Consider the following 17,488-nt stretch of genomic DNA (forward strand, 5'->3'; position numbering starts at 1 on the left):
TGAAACATTGCTTTGGAGAACTGAAGGGTGAGCCTTTACTTCCTTACAGTCTGTTTCTGCTTGGTTTTCTACATAAGAAAGCTCATCTGTAAAGATAGAAGCGGGGAGGGGAGGAGTGTGTTCTTTTACAGACAACTACAAAAAAATGGTCACTAATATTTGTACAGATTTCTCTTTCTTTTCATAGGAACGCCTTCCCCAGGTTAATAAGAACATCTAAAACTCCTGAGATCTTTTTCACCTTGAAAGCTCCATGTGTTTGTCCATCCGAGCTTTTAATTCTTCATTTTCTTGCTGAACCTTCTTTAATTTATCCATTAGGATGGTGTTGTTTTCCACCTTAGAACAAAAGGTCACAGTTTAAACTAAAACCCGTACGCATATATTCAAGTTACCAATTTAACTATCACACAGCAGACATTCCTAGTCTGAAGGTTGCAGACTTTGTTGCGAGAAGCCCAAAAGCAGACAGAGTGACCGCAGAGCAATGCGACACTGACCGGCTATCGCCACTGAGTATTCTGTAGGAGCCAGGTAGGCCTACTTACCTTACTCTTGCGTAACGCTGGCATTTTGCCACTTGTGCTGATTAGATGCCAATAAAGAGGAACTGGCTAAGGTATATGCTGCTCGACGAGCAGATTCTAGTAACTTCCATGAGTTAGAGGCAGCAGTTTTATAAGCTGTTGCAGACTGAAGGCTGTCTAGAAATAACGTGCTAGAGTGATGAATCAAAGAGCTCCTCTACATAAACAACTCTCCCTGTTATTTCTGATTTCACTTCATTGCTGCAGGATGTTACCAAAAGTTAAGGAAAACAACCATTTAATAGCTGGTTTATGTTCCAAGGGCTTCTCTGCTGTGGCAAACTTCTGTCAGAAGAGATGAAGGTTTACAAGTAATTTTCTGGTAATTGGAGACCAGTGGTACTAGGCAGCACACAATGCTGTGCACCACTGAAAAACTGGCATGAACATATTCCCTGGTACCCAAACCTCTTTCTATACTTCCTCATTAACATCTTGCCTAAGTAAATATTACAATAGTGTTCAAAGGCTCCGCCCAGGATAAGGACCCTGTCCTGCCACAAATTAGAGTTTATACAACCCAGTAGTTGTCTTAAGAGGTGGAAGGGCTACTTGGAGCATCTGGTAATTCCTTCCCCCTCTTTACAGCCCGATACAAATGGAATTGTACCTGCAGTGTGTCTCACATTATTATCGCATGTTTCCTTTTAAACAAACACAAAAATTGATCTTTGCGTGCAAGCCTGACCAGCCTGAAATCATTACCAGAACGTAACTCAGAGGCACGGTCCAAAACTGGCAGACCCCAAGGGAAACTCACCAGTTTTTCCATCTTCATTAGCTTTATATCCTGCTGATGGAGTTTCTCATTCTTGATCTCCAGCACTGCTTTCAAACTTTCCAGCTCCTGTTCCAGATACATAATCTGCGGGTTTTTCTGAAAGATTTCCACAAAGTTTCCTTATTACCCTGAATTTCATGAACAATCTATTTCTCTATTTAGACAGAGCAAGAAAATAAAAATTGTAATGACAGCTGTAATTTCTTTTTTTAAGTGAAATCAAGTCGGACAGGTTTGAACGAGAAAAAGATCCAGTACTGCTTTTTAATCTGATTTGGTTTGTCCTTCATTTTACAGTGGCAGTTACAGTTTTTCTTAGCAGGTGTTCAGAAAATACGTTTTGTACACATGTGAAAAATCCTTGTGAGTCAAGGGAAACCACTAAAGCTGTCACAGCCAAACTTGTTTTGCAGGAGTGCCGAAAGGCTCCCTCTAAGGCTAGGAGTTCCAAAATTTATTTCGTATTACTCACAACCCATCCCAAGAGGTAATTAGCATAAACATTCAAAGAGTTTTCAGGTGCTGAAGTAGTTCAAAAAGCACACACAGTTTATACAGCTATGAACTTGGCTGTAGCTGGCTTTCACTGTTCTGTACGTGAAAGTAGCTAGCTCATAAGAAGAAATTAAACATTTTTTCTTTTACATTATTACTGTTACTGCGTATTACGCTGCTTTACAGCTATGACTTATCTACAAGATAGCAAGCCAGCACTTGGATTTTTTTTTTTTTGGGGGGGGGGGGGGGGGTTGGGGAGGGGGCAGAGCAGGGTCTGTTTTCTTCATGGATGTCCTTTCCAAAGTAAGGAGCCATTCCAACACTGCAGAGTAAAACATTCTTAACGTTTCAAAGGCAAAGTCACAAGCAAAAATACAGAAACAGAACAAGGCTCAGTCCCTTTCCAGGTACTATGAGTAGAAAACAAACAGAGGTTAATCAGTGATTAAGTGTATTGTATAACTAAGTTTATCTTTAAAGCAAACAAAAGTTCTTTTAGCACATTTTGGTAAAAGACTGATGTACCACGTTGAGTAACAGCTTCGTTGCCACATCAAAAAACCTAAGACCCGGAGGGAGATGCTTGCAGTTCTGTGGGACGCAGTCCACAGAGCAGGGGCTGTAAGGTACAGAGCCAGCACATTTCGCAGGTAACACAAAGGCCCAGTTGTCTGTGTCTTCCATTCTGCTGCCTGTTTTTAAGGACTGTGGCATTTGTGATTCTTGTTCAATTTCTACTTTTGAACATAGGTCGGTGTGAGGGTACGCAGTACTGTCTCAGAGAGAGGCAGACAATTTCAACTTAATTCCTCTCTTTTATGGCTTTAAATGGAACCTACAAGCTACGGAGAAAAACTAACCTGAAAATTTTAAGTGCATTTTGCTGTCTGTTCATTTTATTTTTCCTTTCTGCCTTAAAACATCCTTACAGTTACATCTCAGCCACCACATCAGCTACTCATAGTACAACAAAAAGCCAGATAACAAGACTAAAGGCCCCAAGAAGATTCTAGCAAAAAAGATAGGAATATCAAGTTGATGCTATTTAAATAATATTGGAAATACCTCTATCTTCAAAGGGCTAATGGGATTTCTGGCAGTGCAGCATGTGTGCTTACTACAGAGCAAGACACTGTGTCAAATCCTTATCTCTCTGCACAGAAGCCTCAAGCTTCTGAAGCGCCTTACACTGCCAGGATGCAATGCGTATTTGCAGCTGCGTAAAGGCACTTGACTATTGCTCTAAACTGAAAGAATATCTGAGCATAGCTGTGGGATACAGTTCAAACTGCTAAGTGCAGTGTGCAACGTAACATATTCTGTTTGCTATCACCTCTCCCACTCACAGCAACACTGATTGCAGATTCTTCTGGCTGCAGCTCTACCCTGCCACTAGGGTAAGTAGCAAGAGAGGAAAAAAATAAATTAAATTTCAGTGAAAATTAGAGCAGCTTCTCCTAGGTAAGTCTGCACTTTTTACACACAAAGCAGATGTCTTTTTCTGGCTTGTTCCTCTCCCAAAGCTCTGTGAATGCCCAACAGATCGTTTTCCATCTGAAGGGCTCCCTGTAGCTGGACAGAGGTCACGTTACTGGGGTTCTGCTCTGCTCTCCTCTAACCGATCAGCTCCTCCCCTCCATCCCACTTTTCTTACCTTCTGCTCTCATCTCACTATCCTCTTTCCAAGTACGTAACTATCCCTCTATTTCAATTTCTACTTGAGTATTTGACCAAGTCTTAAAACAGGGAGTGTGCTGGAAGACAATTCTCAAATTAAGTATCTGAAGCATACAAATCAGCTATGGCCAACCCCCCTATAATTAACACTATCCCATCATGTCAAACACAGACCAATTACACTTGCACGTGACCTGCTTTCCAGGAAACCAATGCAGACTGCCCATTTAAAGTAGCAAAACTGACAAAATCTGGGAAGTGCCAATAACCACACATCCTAAATACTTTTTTAAGCATGGAATTTCTCTTCATGTAATACTGTAGCAGTACTATAGGTCACACTGGGAAGGTAAGCGTGTTTGTATCTAGCCATCCCCAGTGCCTGAAAGGCTCCTCTCAGAGCACATTTCTAATCCCAGGAGCATCACAGATGACAGCAGCCTTCAGAGGAAAAGCAAGACAGAACAAAAGTTTATCTAGAAGGTACATCAGCAACAAGTATGAATCAAATTCATTAAAAACTCAAGTACATGAAGAGAGGTTTGTTGTAGTGGCACAAGACAGCCCACGCCCTGATCATGGTACTGGCAGAACATTTATCGACTCACTAGAAGCAAGCTATGATACACCTTTGGCATACAGTGAGGTCTTTAACTTAGACAATAACTTACACATTCAACAGATTTATATATTTATAATGGTAAGGTTAATAAACAATACTGTAGCTCTTGACAAAAACATCTGGTAGGCGATCCATTTAAATAAAATATTAGTAAGTATCAGAGCTCTATCAGATTTGATTGCACACCTTTCATATTATGCAATAACATAAACCCAGGCTTACGAGATCTGCCCCTGCCTGCCTTACTTTTGAAGATCTGGACTTACAAGATTGGCTTTTTCTTTGGCTATTTGTTTTTGCTCTTCTAATTTCAGCTTCTCACTCAGAGATTCGTTTTCACATTTTAATTCATCAATTTTTTTCTGAAATGAAAAGATGGGCGTAGTTAGGTCAAAAATTCACTGCTCATCCCCAAAATGCCTTTTTAAAGTTTTATACTGTTGCAATGATGCAAGCCTTTAACATACCTCTAGCAATTCCTGCTTCTCTTTAAAGGAATCTTCAAGCGACTTCCTTTCAGATTCATGGGCATTCTTGAGCTCTGCAACAAATTATTTTTTGCAGATTTTTAATACTGCATACAAAATGAAAACTCGTTTTGGAAAGAAAAAGCACAAAAAGCCAAAACAGGTAACGCACAGATGCAAAGTCAGTGACAACACGGAAAGCTCATTTATCACAAACTGCTCCAAAGCCTATACAAAGCATCAGACTTATTTATTGCTGCTTCAGATTTGCTGGTTGTCCCCTGGCATACACATTTCAGTAGCTGACGAGTCAAGCTTGAAAGCGTTCATCTACACGCAACAGAAGGATGAATTGAACACAAGATCCACATCTGACAAAAAGCTGAGTTTCTAAAGGGAAATAGAACAACAACAACAAAAAAATGGTGTCTTCCAGGAACTTCTAGAAAAAGATTTCCTTTCCTACTCTGGAAATATCACCCAGAAGAGCTAGCTCTTCAACTGCAGAGGAAGCGTCACCAATTTTAAGGAGGTGAAAGGATCACTGGAAATGTGGTTGCCAAGTGGAGTTGGAGGGAGGATGGAAATCACCACCTCTTAAATCAATTAGATGCAATACTATTTAAAACAGTACACTTAACCCCCACCTCCTTGAAAAACAACCTTTGCCCAGTATCCTGAAAACATCGTGTAATATTTCTCAAGTTGAGAGATGTTCCCACGTCAATCTGGAGACTACACCACCCTATTTATCCTTCATTTCAATTTTGAGGCGCTCCATACAGAAATGGGGAGGGTTGGGGGGAGAGCAATTACTCATTACCTTGACATTTTGAGGAGACTGTAACTTAGACACATCTTTTACTGAAAGAAAAAGTCATCTCCGCTCATGAGCGGTTTTGAAAGTTTCCTTCAACTATAATGGGATCATGGTTATGTCTGTGTGTAAAATGGGACTCGTTCAGTAGGAAAAGGAGGAATTCAGCCAGCATTTGTAAAGACAGCTGACCGGCAAGAACACCGAAACATCCTTATTCAGGTTTGATGTGTTTAAGGATTTTTGTCCATGACTAGCAGCACTATAACATAGGTACTTGAACACAAAATACTTGCCCGAAAAAGAGGATTCGTATTCCTTTTTCAGTTCCTCTACTTTTTCTGAGTGGCTGTTTTCAAGTTCCAGCTTAAAGTTTTCATGTGTGATATTTAAATTGTCCACCTGCAATATGACAAGATGATTTTTTCCCCTTAGTGTGAGAACTTAACCCTTGCTTAAAGTATTGTTCCAGTGGCTTTAGGCCATGCATAAGTCTACTTAACATATAGTCACAAGAGAAGCTAAGCCACATACAACACTTAATAGATAAGAACAAAACCTTACAGTTCACTGACACCAACAGGAGGATGTGTGCACATCACATGCATGGAGTTGCTGCAAAGCAAATTCACGAGCCAGGTGGGGTTTTATAAAGCTTAAAGCTCAAGCTGCCTCAAACAGCCAGTAGAGCTCCAGAAGTAACTGAAGCTTGCAGCACACTACCAATTTCTAACATGTTTAAACACAAGCTTATGATCTGGACAGCTTAGTGCAATAACATTTTTTTAATTGCAGTGAAGTGGAGTTTCACACTAGACCAAACACCTTCAAAAATAGCTAAAATTGGGATTCCCTGAAGACTCATTTATAGCATAAAACAATTACGAGAGAATATTCCTACTTAAATGTCACAGACCTGCTCCTGGAGTTGCGCTTTGTACTTCTCAGCTTCTTCAATGCAGATACTTTGGAGCTTCTCACATTCTGCGGTATAAAACTGTTTAAGCCTCTCCTCCAGTTCAGCTAAATCACTGTGATGTTGCTCATTTAATTTCTGCAGAAATCCTTCATAAGCAACCTGCAGTTCATTCCTGTCTCTCTCCAATTTCTCACAAGCTGCAGAAGTGGTTACTGAGGATGTCAAAAGAAAAAAGTTACCCGATTAAGTTCGATGCTAATTTCACAGTCTCTCGTTACAGGCATTAAAGATGGGGAACACAGCACAGCAATAGGGTTATACAAATATCATTTATCCACGAGACGAGTGCCACCTCCAAGGACACGTGAAAAGACCTTTGCAAAATACCAAATACACTGTTTTGTATGTTGAGAATTAATTGAATCTAGTTAAATCAGGAGCCCACGCAGAAAGCACAGCTGTGACAGCTTGTCATGATGTAGAAGAATGAATGTCTCACTAGAGATACTGGAGTGCTCTAATACAAAAAAATTAATTGGATTTGCTACTTCACCTAATTTGATCCCATTTCGGGAGCGTATTTTTCAGAGTGCTTCACTTTTTGATATATAAACCACTTAGCTGAGATTAAAAGCGTTAGTATCCCGAAGTCCACCCATTCAGCACGCTGATCACGCTCAGATATGCAGCAGAGGGGCACTGCAGCCTGCCACAGACTGCCCTACACAGCGTGGCACAGAACCACCAGTCTGAAACACGCTTGGTAACATGCACAGACCTGAGATATTTAAATACGAGACACAGAGTAGCTTCAGAAATCAAACACCAAAACACTGGGCCGCTCTCCTCACACCTGTATGAATACAGGTAAGCTGAGAAGACTGCCTCGGTTTGTCTCTGTGGTTAAACAGCTGATTAAAAGGCGGAATAGAAACTAGTAACTTGTACTTCTGAGTGTGAAATTTAGCATTCACACCTCCACCCAGAAGGGCTGGAATAGAAAGAACCATTTTCTCCTTCTAATACAATTGGAGCAAGCACCTTATGCAGCCAAAGGCTGGAAGCAAAGTGGAACAGAACCCCTAACAGGAAGGGCATGGTCACTGACCTTCAGCAACACTGCTTCTATGCAGACCTCACTGCTTTGGTTTTGTATATATAGATCAGTCAGATGAGTGTCTACTAAAGAGAAAAAAATCAACTCGAATGTTAACGTGATCTTGAATGAAATACAGGGCAAGCCATGCGTACACACACTTTATAGCAGCTTGGCACACTGCCCAAACAGTACAAATAGAAACTCCCTATAAAAGCATTGGAAGATCCATATTTTTTGTAGAGGCATTGCAGGAAATTCTTATCATAGCTTTGTTTGAGCCTTAAGATATGTGAATTACAGTATCTTCAAGGACTGACTCCCGGACTAGTCCTGGCCTCAGCTGTCATGGAAGCAAGCAGTCTTCCCAAGTAGACTGCCTGAGGTTAGACACGTGTCAGATCCCCCCCTTTGCTCATCAGGAGCGAGAGAGTAAACAAATGATACTGGCACTCTCGTCTAAGGAGAAGGTAATGAACTCTTGGCCCTACTGCAATCACCCCGAACATCGCTTGAACAACGAAGTGTAACATGGGCTCTACTGCATGGAAACCAGTTTGCGCATATATCCGTGAATTAGTGGTGGTTTGTTGTTGTTGGTGGTGGGGCTTTTGGTTTTTGTTGCTGTTGGTTTGGGGCTTGTTTTTTAATAAAGAGCAGGCTTAGCTTTGTGCTAGTTCTGTTTGAACGGCCTGCTGATCAGGACAGTTTCAAGCCAGGCTGTTCATCCTATGACTGGCAGCGACACAACTAAAGGCCGAACAGAAACCCACCACAGCATTCTCTGCAACTGAAGCTGATTTCACAGCTTTTTAGACCACCACCAAGTAAGATTTTATCTTCCCATCTTAATTCCTTCCATGAACTACTGTTATGATTCCTTTGGGGAAAAAAATTTAAAAAAATTAGCATTTGCACTTCTATCAGTCACAGCAGTATAGTTATGGAATGTGTATGCTTTGCATTTGGGGGAAAAGGAAACACGATAGACAGGGGACATAGTTATATAATGCAAAGAAGCAGGCAGAGAGCCAAATGGAGGCATTATACAACCAGCCCCGTGCAGAACTGATCTGACCATTTACCGCAGAGCAACAGGAGTATAGCCGAGAGGCAGCCAACAGCTCACGTGCCTCATTTGAAATAATTGTAGCAAAATGCTTCAAGTGAGCCACTTCCTCTAAAACCAACGGGGGAAGCAGCAGTCATCCAATTCTTATTTATAAGGGCAGAGCCATCCATTTGCCTCTACATTTGAGCTAAAAGAATTTGCTGCCTGGCCTTGTCTTGTCTTTAAATGTCAGCGTACAGAACTTCAGATGATGCAAAACATCTCAGAAAAAAGTCCAAGAGCAAACCACGCCTTTGTCAAAGAGAGTAGCCACAGCAGTTCTCGCTCAGCCAGTTTGCAATTCAGATTTACGAGAAGACGAATGTTACAAGGGCAAACAAAAACTAACTTTTAAAACTTGCACTGGCAGCTGAACATCGCATTACCTTGAAGGCGATGTCTGGCCTCCACAAAGCTGGAGGCTGCTCCGCGTCTTCACAGAGTGCTCGTCTGACCCAAACCCTTGCCGTCCAAGCAAGAAGCAGGACCACCACACAAGAAGCGAGCTCCCAGTATCATGGTGGTGCAAGAAATTGCGCGGGTGATGTTTCAGCAAGAACTCCGACTGAAGAATTTATTTCAAACTATGCGAAGTCCTGTACACCAAAATGGTTTGTTCCCACACTCAGAATTCAAGTGTCAGCAGCAAGTATTTTTCACAGCCTATCCATCCCCACGCTGAACAATATAATTAATTATATGCATATAATATAATTAATGACATTGCCTTGTTTTAAGAAAGGGACAAGCCACAAAAACTGCAGCTAATCCCTTGGTCTGGCTACTCATCCACAACAGGGGAACGCTGCAAAACTCCCGACTAACCAAGGTTGATGACTACTCAAGAGTTTTCTCATAGAACTGGTGCTTGATTAGGAAGCAAAATCTGCAACTGGAACGCGTGCTCTTCCAGTAGTGCATAAAATCTCTATTTCAGCTTCTTTCCCACTTCAGAGACAGCTGAAGTGCATGCTTCGGAGTTTTTGTACGTGACTGTTGTGCTTCCTCTGCCTCCCTGAAGCACTTCCCTCCACAACTCCACATCTTTATTATGCCACTCATTAAGAAGACCACAGACCTTGAGCTGAAGGAACAACAGGAGACAAATGGTCAAATGGCATTTGGAAGAAAAATCAGATGAAATGGTGCACTATCCATCCACCCATTAAGTTTGCTCAATTACATCTCTAACACTAAGTAGTTTTAAGCTTTCAGGCTACTTGTAGAATATACAGAATGATGGACTTGGCAGCCAGAAGCAAGATCTGCTTCATTATTGAAATAGAAAATCTGTTAATATTTTTCCCCACTTGGTTGTCCCAGCCAGCCTGGGACAGTCTCCCTCTGTATTATTACAACACAGAGCAAGATTAATCCATGTTTTAATGTTCAACACCTGTTTATTACCCATGAAGAGCCTGGTTCTTTTGGGTGGAACCACTACCTCCAGCAATCACAGGAAGCTCCTGACGTTTGGTAACAGCATGTCTTCATATCAGAAATGTTTTCGAAATGTAAAATTAACATCCATACGTAGCTGTTAACGGCGGCTGCTTCCATCTCACAGATTTGACTGCAAAGCTTTCTGTGTGCCAGCAACATCAGCCACCACCTAGAAACAGAGGCGTGGAGAACCAGGCACCGGCAGCTCCCTCTGAGAGCACAAACCGCGGCAGCTCCCAACGGCACGAACCATAGCCCCAGGTCAAGGAGAGGGCTCCAAAAGTTGCCCTGTTTTGTAGAAACCCCAAGAAGTGTACTGCACGTTCCCAGGAAAAGCAGCCAAGGGATAACAAGGGATAAGCCCTTACAAATGTGTAATATCTCCTCCTTTCTAAATTTAGTTTGGTTTTACTCTAATTATATAACAATTCATTGTAACTAAACCAATCCAGTCATTTATGGCTCAAATGCTTACATAAAAACATTTCTCAGCTTACTCTCCCCTAAAAGCCGCCATAGCTCAGAGAAGAGAAAACATAACGTTGTTTTGGAGTCCTAAATTGAATTACTTTGAAGCAAAAGTTATCTTCATAAAGTTGTCTAAGTCACTCACTGGCCTAGTTATGATTTATGAAATGAAAACCCATTAGACTGTCTGACATTTCAAAACAGAGGTCACTAGCAGAGTAAACTGGCAGCATTTTAATAGGTATGGGGGATGTGAAAGCCAGTAATTGCCAGAAAGCATCAAGTATTTAGCATGGTGTTATGCCACAGTGCATAATGTTTTATTGCTCTAACTTCATCTTTCACGTAGGAATATTTATGAATACCTTCCATTGACCAGTGAGTCTACTGCAGAAACACAAGCTCGTTTCCTTCCCTACAGATTTTTTTGTTGTTGTTATTACCCAATAATTAGGTCACAATTCTGGCAGACTCTCAATATTGGAAATCCTTCTACCCAAGCACGCTTTCCGTTTATGACCAAGTTTCTCTTGGTGTTACTTCTGTCACAAGACTAACAACACGTGGTGTTAAGCCGTGTGCCACAGTCTTGTTCTTGGGCAAGTTGAAATGAGCCAGGTAAACCAAAAGCACGCTTTGAGCTACGTTTAAGTGGGTTTGGTTGAATATATATATGAAACACTCAGGTGTCTGCCAGGAAGAAAGTTCCTATCCTACAATACTGCAAATGCTAGAGTATCAGCAGGCAGGGAAAAGCATGGGAAGATAGGTTCCCTCCCCCAAATAGCTGATGGAAATGTCTAGCTGCTGTTAACTATTTTCAAGAATTACCATGACCTGGCAACCAAATCATATCCACGCCATCTGTTAGTAAAAAACAGCAGCCTTTTTATCCCAACCTCCAAAGGACACTTTAAAGGTCATTTATTAATAATAATAAAAAAATAGCAGAAAGGGATTTCTGAAGAAAATACTGTTTACCAATTGCAGCACGGAGGGGTTAGATGTCTGGCTGTCGGGGGTGCAGGCAGGTCTCTCCTGCCCACTGACAAATGCTCCTGCATTGCAGTTTTTGAAGGGCCAACACGTCGGCTGAGTCAGCTCTGCAGCAGCTGGTGCATAGCAGCACTGGCCTGGATCATGTCCAGCAGGGCTCCAAAGTGACTCCAAAACAATTGGAAGCACAATTAATGTTGGGGAGTAGTTTCGTACCTCTGAGGAAACGCAACTCTTATGATTTCTACTTACGTAATTAAACAGGTAACTAGAAATTATTTATACATTACCCTGTATCTTAATAAGGAGAGAAACAGGTGGCAAACAGCATTTGTATCTGCTCAGGGATCCCAGGACCAAGGTGTTTACATTCAAACCACCAAGTTCAGTCTTTGTGGCTGGAGGTTTTAAGGAAAGCCATGGCTGATAATGAAACTGACCTCCTTGGAAAAGCCTGTCCCCAAATACATCATCACCGCTAATCCTCGCATGCGTTTCCAGCTACTGAAAGCAGAAAGCAGACAGCGTCTGGTACGTGTCCTCCGCACGGGGCTTGGTGACATGGTGGCTGTCAAAGTGAGAGCCTGGGACTGCAATGCGTATCTAAACCGGCCCCCCACCCCAAAATGTTTGCATGCAGTCGTTAAACAGGAACGTATTTGGGTAGAAAGGGGATTGCAGCATAATCTAGCAAAACGGACAGTTTGATGGCAAGCCAATTTGGTTTTGCAAGGTAAACAAAGGAGCTTGGGAGCATATGCAATTAAACTTCAAAGGCAGAAACTGAGGACTCAAACCTGCAAGGTGCACGCTGCAGATTTCATGCTCCTCTCACATTTGGCAACATCCAGTGCACAGACTACACCAAGCTGGACACACCTGGTTCCTCTTCCTAGACCGCGCGTTCCCAAACTGCGGAACAACATGCCTTAAAAACACGTCAGCCTGGGCCTGCGTGAGGCAGTGCGTCCATACAGCCAAAAGAAGACTGAAAGTGAACTTAACTGTCTAACCAGCCTGTGCCTAAATGATGCTATGAACCCAAAGTTCTCAATCCTTACCTCAAAACAACCTATGGGAATCTTAAATTCAGCTCTACCCATTTAACAGGGGAAAGAGAGCTGATTAGCAGGTGTGCATATATAAATCCATGTTATAAATAAATCCATATATGAATTCATAAATCCGTAAATCCATATATATAAATCCATGTTATATTCACAACACAACTCCGTAGTTCACCCAAGAAGTTTCCTCACTATGACTCAAGTTCTACTTTTGTCACTGTGGGGTGACACAGTGCTGGCTGCTGCGGGACGCAGCCCTCTGCCCTCCTCACAACCTTTCCCTTGCAGCAGCAGCTCCTCCAGCCACGCTGCTTGGAAGCCCCCAGCCTTCAGCAGGCTCCAGGCAGGCACTGGCACAAGGACACGAGGCCAGAGGGACCCAAGGCTCTTTCAAAAGCAGCTCCTACAGTGCAATCCAGACACTTTGTCAGCAGAAAGGTTAAAGATTGCAGCGTGGGAGAGGTCACTGAGCACTAAGCTCTAGAAAAGCCCCAGCTTTCTAGTCTTGAACTTTCAGGAAAGAAAGCTTGACACATTTCTGTGGTGTGTTTGGTACCTTTGGTACTCTCTTGCATCTACCCAGGCTGCAAGGCTCTTGCTGCTTGTGCTGCCCCCCGCTCACAGACCACAATTTCACACACCACCAAGTAAGGCTCCCAGAAAGCTGCATTTTGCAATAAGCTCTCAACTGGACACCAGTAACAGTGACAAGGAGAAGCTGTGCTCTGCTGGTTCAGCTGGGGGTAACCCCTTCCTCCCCATCAAGCTTTCAACTCTAATTAGTCACAGGAGTTGCCCGCCCTGTTAATCAGCGCTAATAAATAAATCTGAACACTAAGTGCACCACCTGCACGGAACAAGACCTACACTCCAGTTTGGTTGAGACAACACTCAACTTCCAAAGCATGTGAAAATAAACACTTCGACTCCTCAGTAATAAGTGATGTATCTGAAACCACTGCACTCTTCACTTCTGCTTTTAGAAGTTGGGTTTTTTTTTTTTTCTATTTAAAGGGGCTCCATCCTGACAGAAGTGGGCTTTTTATAAAACTCTAGTTTCATTTTCAAGCACCCTCAGTTTAATTCAATGACTTTTTGCACTCCACAAGATGATCCTGCTTTGAGTTTGAACAAGTTATATGAAGTTGCCATTAATGCAGTTAAATCAAGCTTCAAAGTTGGCAAAATCGGCCCTTGCACATTACAGCTCAATTTCATATCATAGCTGACCGCTAGGATGAGTTCAAAGATGTAATCTCATTAGCCCGACACCATTGCCTTCTATTAATTCCCCACTCATTCACCTACAAGTCACTAAAGCAAAATGAGAATTTTGCGCAGCATATTTCACAGGTTTATGGATTTTTGCTGCAGACCTCTAGAGTTGGGGCTCAGACAGTGTGCACATTGCCAGACGTCCCCCCGCCATTTCCTGAAAGTGAATTCTTTGGTCGTCAGATGCGTGTTTTGTGAGGAGGCTCCCCAGGCACAGGCAGCTCGGTGCCAGGGATCCAGTGAACCTGGGGTCATGCTGCTGGGCTCCGAACGCAGCGATGCAGCATCTGAGCAGGATTCAGCCAGGGAATTAAACGCCTGCCATTACAACACCACGGCATCTGTCTTTGCAGAGATCCGGTCTGCCCCATTTCTGCTTTCATTGAGATTAATAAAATAAATAAATTCTTACCCAGTTCTCCTCGAAGGTTAACTAGCTCCTGAGATAACTCTTTGTGTTGTTTCAGCGCTTCCTCCCTCTGTAGGAGAAAAAACAAACAAACCCAAACACTGGTTACCAGCGATCTGGACAGGGCACCTTCCAATAATCAACTTATACGTGCTCTGCAGCAAAACAAGCGGCAGGAGCAAGAAGCCAAGACATGAATCATGTAAGGATAACAGCCCCACCGTTACCAAACACACAGATGTTCTCCTGTCGTTAAGGAAGTTGTACTCTAAAACGAAATAATAGCTCTGCTGGTTGTTTTTTTATTATTATTATTCCAGGATACCACGGCAATCTGAATCCTGCTCCGCAGCACTCGGTTGCACACTTTATGATGGGTGGAGCGCCGGGAGCCCTGGGCACAAGGCAGCCGATGGCTGACAAGGGCGCAGGAGTGCCCGAGGCGGGCAGGGCACTTCGTGGGGCGCGTTACGGGGTGGGCATCGCCCCGCACCCCCCGAGAGCCGGGAGAGGAGCACAGGAGCCCCCCTCTTCTCTCCCCTTGCCAGCTCATTCCTCCCCTAGCCAGCTCCTTCCTCCCCTCGCCGCGCCCCGCTCCCCAGCATCGCTACCAAAAAAAAAAAAAAAAATCACCCCCAAAACCCCCAAGCCCCGCACCCCGAATCCCCGCCCGACCCAGGCGAGCCCGGCGGCGTTACCCTGGCTGCGGCGCACGGCGGGTAGGTGCAGAGCCTGCTGCCGGAGCAGCCCATCCCTCGGGCAGCGCCTCCCGCTGCCGGCACCGGCTCCCCCCGAGCCCCGGGCTGCGATCGGTGCCCGCCCGCGGGAGGGGAGGGGGGGGGAGAGGTCCGGGGGGTGGCGGAGCCGGGCGCCGCCGCTTTTCGGGCTTTAAAGCGCGGAGGAGAGGAGCGGGAGGCCCGGGGCCGCTGGCTTTGTGCTTCCGCTAGGGAACACCGGGAGGGAAAAAAAAAAAAAAAAAAGGAAAGAAGAAGAAAATAAACCCGCCCCGGCCCCGAGCCGCCGGGGCTCGGGCAGGCAGGGGCACGGGCGCCCCGAGGCGGCAGCGCCCCTCGCAGCCGCACGAGTGCCACCGCCGTGGCTCGGAGACGGAGCTGGCGCTGTCACCATCGTACTGCAGCCGGGTGGCTGCCTCCGCGGGGTGAAAACCCGGGCAGAGCCCGGCCACTCCACACAGAAAGCTCGGGGGACAAAGTCACCCCACACAAAAAGCCCCTGGGGCAAAGCCACCCCACATAGAAAGCCCGGCGATCCCAAGCCCCGCTCCACCTGCCTCTGTGGGCTTCCAGGAGGGCGCACGCCACAGGGCACCTCTGAGGGGGTTCCTCTCCCCACTTCTTGGGTCACGTACTCATCCCTGATTCTAATTCTCACCCAAAAAATCATCCCTGACCTGATCTCCCACAGCCCGCTTGGGGCAGTGAAATATCACAACCTGCCTCCGCCCCAGGCTGGTGGGCTGCATGGCAGGGCAGGCCCCTCGGAGAGGCCGCCGTTCTGGCTGGTGCTTCCCAAAGGCCTGCCTCATGGCCCGCAGAACGGCTTGTGTCTGGTTTTAATTAAAACTATTCTGATCTCTGTGTCCTTTCCACATCAAATTAACTGACTGACCAACCAGAAGCCGAAACCTCAAAATAAAATAGGAGACACTGCTCTCCTGATTTATTATTTGGGAGCTTCTTGCTTCCCGCTGCTCTCACACCATTTTGCTTTTTACTGGTGCTGTTGATCCATAGGCCCCCAGCCTGCAACGCGCCCACTCGCGGTTTCCCAAAGCAAGAAATCCACGCAGATGTGCATCATGACCCCCATGAAAGAAAACATTCAGAAAAGGCTTCCCATCAGGACCACCAGCCATCTGGTAAAATACCGAAGACAACTCCTATAATCCAGGAAGGGCCATCTTCAGTATTTCATCCAAAGGCAGGTATGCAGGTACTTTTATTGGCATCGAGCTACCTTCTAGCTCATACTTCACAGGATTCTAGGTGAAAATCGATACCAGAAATTGAAAGAACAGCTCCACGAGGCAGGATCAAGCAGTTTTGGCCTTGCTCATTTCTCCAGATAATTTTATTATTGCCAGATTTATCCAGCGGCACGATCCTTGGTTAGCTGTCACAGACTCAAGGAGGGTCTTTATAACAACTTAAAACTGTTTCTGGCAAAATTTATGAGCTTATGGCAAGATGATGGAGGATGGCTGGGTACCTATTTTTCTTATTTCAAAAGAATCTGTTACAGCTGTGCAAGAAAGCCAGGATAGCTTTAGCAAAAACATTTATGCTACCACAAACGTGGAAGCAGCAGGAAGACATGAGAACAGAGCTTGGGGACAAAAGCTTTGCCACAGGCGGTACCATTCGGGTGCACCTCTCCTGTGAGACGCTGCAAAACAATGTTCAGCATAAAGCAGGAGACCTGGACATTTCCTGTTATGTGAGAGATTAAACAGTTAAAAAAAAAATCCTTCACAGTTTTTGAGGATTTGTCAAGAAACTCCAGGGGGATGTGTGCCCGATAGCAAGGACACCTGGGAAGGTGAGGTATGCTCTGCTACATCTGGAGAGAAACACAAAAGCAGGGGAAAAAAGGTACAAGGTAGGGGGGTGGAGACCGTGACAGTTTCAAAATGACAAAAATGACAAGTCAGGAATGGAATAAATTATGAGATGTCTTATTCATGCTTTTGTTACTGGCAGTTACACAGTGCAGTTACCGGCTCAGGAGTGCTTTTTCCTGGCAACCAGCTGGTTTTGCTGCAGCTCTAAATTCCAACAGACCAGCCCGGTGTCATCTTAGGAGAAGGACAACAGTGAGGACGCATAAACGGCTCAAGAGTTGCCATCCCTCTGCCTTAAAAGCAGGAAGCTCCACAAACGTCCACATTCCACAATGAACACAAAAGGTATTTTAACACCGAGCATGCCAGCAGCCGACCTTCCTGGCCACGTACCTAAGCCGAATATTCACCTGCGAGAGCCACAAGGTATCCCCAAGGACTGAGCCACAAGCATTTCCCAAGCGGCCGGTGTTCCCCAAAGACGCCGCACAGCTCCTTTTGCAGACCCCAAATCTGGGAGCAGGCAAACTGTCAACTCCTGCTGCTCCTGTGTTTCCTAGTGAGGAAGAGCGAGTAGCCAGACCCCTGGTTTTAGGTTTCTCAGCCCACCCCTGTGGCTGCCCAGCTGACACGGCCCCGGCATGGAGCTCTGCCCTCTGCTTGCCAGTCAAGGC

General features: G+C 44.6%; 1 protein-coding gene across 9 annotated transcripts in view; it reads right to left on the reverse strand.

Annotated features, from left to right (window-relative positions):
* MTUS1 (microtubule associated scaffold protein 1) overlaps positions 1–17,488 on the reverse strand; it is a 115,060-nt gene that overhangs the window by 2,883 nt on the left and 94,689 nt on the right. For 8 of the 9 annotated variants that reach the window (XM_083833505.1, XM_083833503.1, XM_083833504.1 and 5 more), the window contains 7 exons: positions 14,237–14,303; positions 6,366–6,580; positions 5,746–5,851; positions 4,633–4,706; positions 4,432–4,527; positions 1,348–1,464; positions 242–339 (listed from right to left, as the gene is read on the reverse strand). In XM_083833505.1, the coding sequence (XP_083689631.1) occupies positions 242–339; positions 1,348–1,464; positions 4,432–4,527; positions 4,633–4,706; positions 5,746–5,851; positions 6,366–6,580; positions 14,237–14,303 (773 nt within the window). Of the gene's footprint in view, positions 1–241; positions 340–1,347; positions 1,465–4,431; positions 4,528–4,632; positions 4,707–5,745; positions 5,852–6,365; positions 6,581–14,236; positions 14,304–14,931; positions 15,196–17,488 lie in introns of those variants that run through there. The other variant, XM_083833511.1, reaches the window with a different exon arrangement.

The sequence above is a fragment of the Anser anser genome (genome assembly GCF_964211835.1).
Source record: "Anser anser genome assembly, chromosome: 4".
NCBI lineage: Eukaryota > Metazoa > Chordata > Aves > Anseriformes > Anatidae > Anser > Anser anser.